Source organism: Coturnix japonica, chromosome 1 (genome assembly GCF_054131305.1).
Source record: "Coturnix japonica strain WE chromosome 1, WE-NBRP24, whole genome shotgun sequence".
Taxonomy (NCBI): Eukaryota; Metazoa; Chordata; class Aves; order Galliformes; family Phasianidae; genus Coturnix; species Coturnix japonica.
The window spans coordinates 83,913,845-83,920,106 of NC_140663.1; the positions used below are offsets into that span (position 1 = coordinate 83,913,845).

Sequence of the window (6,262 nt, forward strand, 5' to 3'; positions counted from 1 at the left end):
ACCACCCACCCTCAGTGCAGCCAGGTAGTCCACATGGAAGGAAAAAGGGGGGAAAAAAATCATGTCTTTTATTCTCTCACCACTGGCAGGCAGAATCTGATGGCCATCGGTAGTAAAGTACAGAAATCCTTGCTCAGGACTGGGAAATAATACCCCCAGCATTAGTCCTAACACCTTTCAAAAAGCAAAGATGAGGCCAGGGTATCAGAAAGGGGACTTTCCACTCACACACTGCTGCAGGCTTCATTGCCAAAGACGTTTCTATCTGCATCGAGCTGGATATTCCAGCACAATTCTGAGCTACAACACAGGCTCAGAAAATGTTTGAGAGAAACACGTTTGTATTTTGTCATGTAAATAACTGCACACGGAGCCACAAACCCCAGCTGAGCCGTAAGGCTGCACAAGGCCACTGTCCGGCGTTCCGTCCTATAAAAATTACTAAAACGTCAGGGACAAAGAAATTTTGTTTGCAAGACGCAATGTACATTTTTATCATCCCGGATAAAATATCTACAGTCTCAGCAGTGGTTAAATTGCTGCTATAAAGGAAATTGTCCTCAGATAAATGGTTTCCCTATGAGAAGGTTTCAGTGCTACACCTCACCCCAGGTCAATAAATCAAATTAACTGCACCTTGTCCTCTGGCCAATGACATCATCGGCTTGACCACATCTCGCGAAGCGAGTGCAAAAACATATGCTATTTAAGGCATGAAATCATATTACGGCTTTTTGTCCAGCCAGCCCTGGTGCTGTTGGGCTGTGAAACAGTCAGTCACCTCAACAGTCTCATTACAGCTTCCACTGATTCTCTTTTTTTTTTTCCTCTAGTATTCAAGGCCTGCCTTCGCCAAGGGTGAAGCAAAAAGGATAAATAACCGGAGCCGTTCTTTCTGAAACCCAAAGGCTTTTCATGAGGCTGCAGCGTGGTGTTTGGAGAGAAATTCAACGTAGAAGCCAAGTGCAAAACAGACTGACCAGTGCTCACATAGGAACTCTCTTCTCACTGCGTTTCAGAGATGTTTACATGCTAATGGGTGCAGTTACTGGGAAGAGCCCTGCTGCTGGCTCCTTTTCTCCACGGGCTGAAAACAATGGTCACTAATGAAAACCTAGACAGCTTTATCGAGACCCGTGCCCGCATACATGAATATATATATATATATATATTTAAAGTTGCCGCCTCTTTGTAATAAAGCAGCCCATTTGTTTGCTTTCTAAGTAGCCCCATATCTGGTGTAACGCTGAATTACTGCAGACCATTTAAGAGGATTAATTTCAATTTCCACTTGGTGGTCTTACAGCACAATCGCTGCAAACTTATCTTCTTTCCTAGGCCCTGCGCTGCCTAGTGGCATCTTTTGCTTTTCTTGAAAGCCAAATCTAAATGGGAAAAGAAAAAAAGAAAAAAACCCACAGCCAACCAGAATAGTCAGATACAAGCAGCGACAAAAGCATCTGACACGCAGCACTGCTAAAGTGCATCCACACCAAGCAAAAAGAAAGAGAATAAGATTATCCTCAATGTATTCAATGCTGTTTGTGCTCAGAGGGAAGAGGAGGGCTGTTTGGATTTTGAGTGTGTCTTCTGCAGCTCTCTCAGTGCCAGGAAACGTAAATTAGGTGCAACTCTCCTTTAAGGAATAGAAGCAAGGACAAAGGGACCAAAAATGCCCAAGCCTCAGCAAAGCAAATATGAAAGGCGCAGCTTTACAGTCCTGAGTTGCTATAAATTAAAAATAAGCTCCTTATTTAAAAGACATGAGTGTTTGAGAATCTACGAGCAGATCTGATGCTGCTCAGGCCCCAGGAGGGTTTTGTTTTTGCTGGCAGGGGTGGAGTGGAGATGGGGGGGTGGGAGGGGGGGGGAGGGGGTCATTTTGGTTATTAGTAAATAAATCAAGCAGCAGAGTGAGGCCTAGGCGCTGCCAGAACAGGCAGGGCCCAGCTCCCCCTCCTCTCCTCACACCGCCTGGGTTTGATCTCGGGGCCCTGTGGGTTGCCAAGAAATTTTTTAAAAAGCGAGAGAGCGAGAAAGAAGAATCACATTGAACCACAAAAGCACATGGGGCGAATGTAAAATATAAACACGGCGTTGGGCTCTGAGTGGCTGTTATTAAAGGTCTGAATTACTAAACATGAGAGGCGGGGAAAGCCGGGCGGCCATTTCAATAATATAAACCTCCCCGAATTAGACATTATTCAAATGAGAAGGAGAAGGGAGAGGAGGGGGAGAGGGAGCCGGGCCCGCACCCCGCGCTGCCGGCACCGCGCTGCGCCCCCCGCACGGGGCCAGGGGAAGGGGGCGGCGGGGCCGCACCCGGGGGGCTGCCCTGCTATGGGGTGAGGGGGGTAAGCGAGAAAGGGGGGGGATGGAAGGAGAAACCCCCCGGCCCAGAAGAGCGCTGACCCCCACACCTCGCGGGAGGGGGGGGCTTTATAGATAAAGCCACGCCGCGCTCCCGCCCTCCCCCCTCTCTTCCCCCTCCCTCCCGGAGGCCATCCGCACCCATCCACCCCGTGCCCGCGGGCTCCGGGGGAAATAACCCCGGCTGGGAGCGGGAGGGGAAGGGGGGGGAAGGAGGAGGGTGGGCGGCAAACGCCGGCCCCTCTCCCACCCCCAGCCCCACCGAGCGGCTCCTGCCCCGGCCCCCCCGCCCCGCTCGACCGCCTCCCCCCGACCCCGCAGCCCCCCCCGGCCGCCGACACGCCGAGCCCCCCCTTCTCCCGGCCGTTCTTCCCCCCCGGACCCCGCCGCCCCCCGGCGCTGCCCCGGCTGCGGGCGGCCCCGAGTGCGGCCCCGCGCGAAGGAGCGGGCGGGCGGCTGAGGAACGGAGCGCGCGTGTGTGTGTCCCCGCACGGGGAGGCTGCCTGCCTGCTTCCCCCCCCCGCTCCCTCCTGCGCCGTTAATTATAATAATCCTGAGTACTAATAAATTATGCTAAGCGGGGCGGGCGGGCGGCGGGGGGGCCGAGTGTGCGAGTATGAATATGAATATGTAAAATGCAGTAATGATTACCTGCCGCTGCCGCCACCGCCGCCGCCGAACTCTCATCTTGACTCGCTGCTCCTCCGTCCGCCATTTTGAATATTTTAACCAAAATCGGCCGCCCGATAAACCCTCCCCCGCTCCCGGCCACCCCCCCCCCGCCCCTCCCCCCGCCGGGCGACCCCTCCCCCCGCGTCCACACTGCGCAGGCGCCAACGAACGGCGCCGCGGCCCCGCTCTGCGCATGCGCGGGTTCCTCACACACAGCGAGGCGGGCTGCAGCGCGCAGGCGCCGGGCTGCGATCTCTTCACCTCTGGCCGAGGCCTCGTTAACGTGAGCGCGGACGGGCGATGGCGTTAGTTGCCCCCCCCCGGCTCACACACACACACGCACACACATGTAGACGCTCTCCGGTCCGTTGTGCTGGGAGCGAAGGGGCGCTTGCGCAGTGAGGAAGGCGGGGGGAGGGTGTAAATGGCGTAGGGTGGGGAATGGGGAGCCCAGGTGTCGGTTAGACGTGCTGTGAGGGAGTGGGGGTAACGGTCAGTCGTGGTGGAGACTGATAGTGCCGGGTTCCTCCTGTGGGGAGGAAGGAGTTGTGTTTTTGTGAGCGGCTGTGTGAAAACACCCGTGGCCAAGGCTGCCTGGGAGACAGGTGCTGCCTGAGCTCACCGCAATATTAATCCCCTACGAATAAAAAAGGAATTGAATACAAAGGGAAGGAAATAACAGATCAGGCTGCTTTGTGCAGAGGAGGTCTGTGCCTCCTTCAGAAAAGAGCAATTCTGAGGAAACCTTTCCCCTCGTCACACACCCTGGGTACCACAGTGCTGCTGAGGTGTCTCACAAATCCACCTCTGCCTTCTTCTGCATCCACTGCACACACCCTGGGTATCACAGCGCTCCTGAGGTGTCTCACAAATCCACCTCTGCCTTCTGCATCCACTGCCACCAAACCGAAGGGAGAAGGAAGTCAGGCCTCATGGCCCCCTCAATGAAGGGTTTAGAGTACATAACGTGAGCCTAGAGAAACACACAGATCAAACCAGCCTTCGATTTGGAACTTCCAAATCACTGCGAGCGATTTGCGGGCTGAGTGATTGAACTTTGCCTCCTCCTTCACAAATTTGGCAGAGCGAAGGCAGCATTTGCTAAAATTCTTCACTTTAATGCTGCATAAATAGGTGTTATTGCTAAGCTCTGCATCGCGCGCTCATAAAAAGAGGAACCAGAAGGTGCTATGGTGTTTGTTAAGGACTTGCCCTTAACGTTTTCCGAGGGTCATTAACTTCGATGGGTCAGAGTCCAAACTGAATTTTCTTCTGGGGCTCAAAACCTGGTGGAATAAAAGAGACTGGCGAGAATCCATTCTCGCAGGCTGTTGCTGGAGGAATTACGAGTTGTAGCAGAGGCAGTCGCTAGGTTTTTTCACTGGTAGGGAAGAGCCAGAAAGGACAGGCTGTCAGAAGGAGGCAGCGGGGTTTCTCTGCGAGGGCTCAATCAGTGAGGTAATCTTGGCATTTTTGTTTAAAAATAAATTCATCTGGCAATGTTTTCGTGGGATTTGTTTGATTCATTTTTTTTCCTATCATAGCAGAACATCTCAGATGTTGCTGAAAGCAGGAGTTGAAATGGACCGTGCTGTGAAACAGCAAAAGCCTTCCCGCAATGCTGTCATTCTGCCCTTGCACGTTCATTAACAACGTTTGGTACCAGTAATTAAGCACTTTGTCTCTCGGAAGATCTATGCTTAACACACTGGGGTGAAAATGTAAACAAAGGCATATTGTCATGGCTCCTCTCCCACTCAGCCATGAGCCTCGTGGGCCAGTTAATCCAGTTTTATGGCCAGGTTATACCAGCACTGCAGCACACAGTGGCTGCACCGTGACAGATAAAGATGCAGAGAAAAGGCCGGGGCTAGATTAAGGCTCTGCACAGCTCTAATCCTGCCTACGCTAAATATTCTCTTCCGTATCTTCTCATCTCACTCACAGACTCTACTCAGTCCCACACGCTGCTTCCCAGTCACCTGCAGGAGCTGCTTCTCTTCAGGGAGCGTGTGCTCCATTTCCACACCTGGCTTAGTCCTTGCTCTCACGCAGCCTCTGCCGGCTTCGCCCACAGCCACAGAAGAAATGCTGTCTGAAAATAAATAGTTACTGTTTTGTCTGCTTGCTGCCGACCTGATCCGTGTTTTCTCATTGAGTGTCTGTAAGGAGAACTTCATCTGGCCACGTATCTGCTCTCCCTCTCTCTTTAAAGGTTGCTCTGGGTCTCTACATCCTCTTTCCCGATTTGGTTTGAATGCATCTCAATCTCTTGCCTTCCCCAAGGTGTCGTACATCCCTGTGGCTATGTACCCAGGAAAGCTGGCCAAATCGCTTCCGATGAATAATTGATCGAGTAAATTTTGCCTCTATTTCGGTTGCCAGTTGTCTGCAAACAGCCTGTGATTTCTGCAAACTTATTACTTGATGTTATTTGCCACATAACGCCCAGCCAGCTCCGTATTCATGAGCAAATGGAAATGTTTGAAATTGGAGATAATTGGACGCCAAGACGATCTGAAGCTTAGTGCTACAAGCAGCTGAGCTCTCCACATTCATTTCACCAAAACACTGAGGTGCAGCGCTTGCAGTTGTTTGGCTGCAGCCAGCGATACTGCAGTTACAAGCATGCTTACATGCTCTGCTGAGGCGGGGCCCAAAGCATTGAGCATCTTGTGGGACACCCTGTTTCTGTTGTCTGACTTCTCCTCTGCTTCATAAAATTGTTTCCTTCAGGGATTTTGCTTTAGAAATGCTTCCTTGCATTGAAAAACAATACCACATTCAAAATTAACACGCCTGCAAAGGAAAGAGATGGTATTTCAGGATCTTTGAAAGCTCTGCAATAAATCTCTGTCGTTCCGATTTTGATTCAGATATCTCCTAATTCACAGCCCAACTAGGCCTGCTCTACTTGTGCCTATAACCCCACATTTTCTACAATGGCCATATTGCCTCCTCAGCATCAGATGTTGTGCCAGAATTAATTCAGTGCTGTTGCAAAGACAAATATATATTAATAAGGTCTGGAGGCAGGGCACAAAAGACTGACAATTTAAGTTGGGGAGGCAGGGACAAAAGAATGCCAGTATTTAAGTAGCAAGCAGACCGGGAAGGAAGGAGCCTTTTCACCGCACAACTGCAGTGCATAGAGAAATGAAGAACAAACTTATCTGCTCTGCTCCAGCTCCAGCTCTGCTGCACCACTCAGATCCAAATC

General features: G+C 51.5%; 1 protein-coding gene across 34 annotated transcripts in view; it reads right to left on the reverse strand.

Annotated features, from left to right (window-relative positions):
* The window catches only part of POU2F1 (POU class 2 homeobox 1), a 116,734-nt gene extending 113,642 nt beyond the window's left edge, over positions 1–3,092 (reverse strand). For all 34 annotated transcript variants that reach the window (XM_032448265.2, XM_032448263.2, XM_085526816.1 and 31 more), the window contains exon 1: positions 3,022–3,092. In XM_032448265.2, coding sequence (XP_032304156.1) covers positions 3,022–3,085 — 64 coding nt within the window. In that variant the 5' untranslated portion in view covers positions 3,086–3,092. The remainder of the gene's footprint in view (positions 1–3,021) is intronic.
* Positions 3,093–6,262: the final 3,170 nt, after the last annotated feature.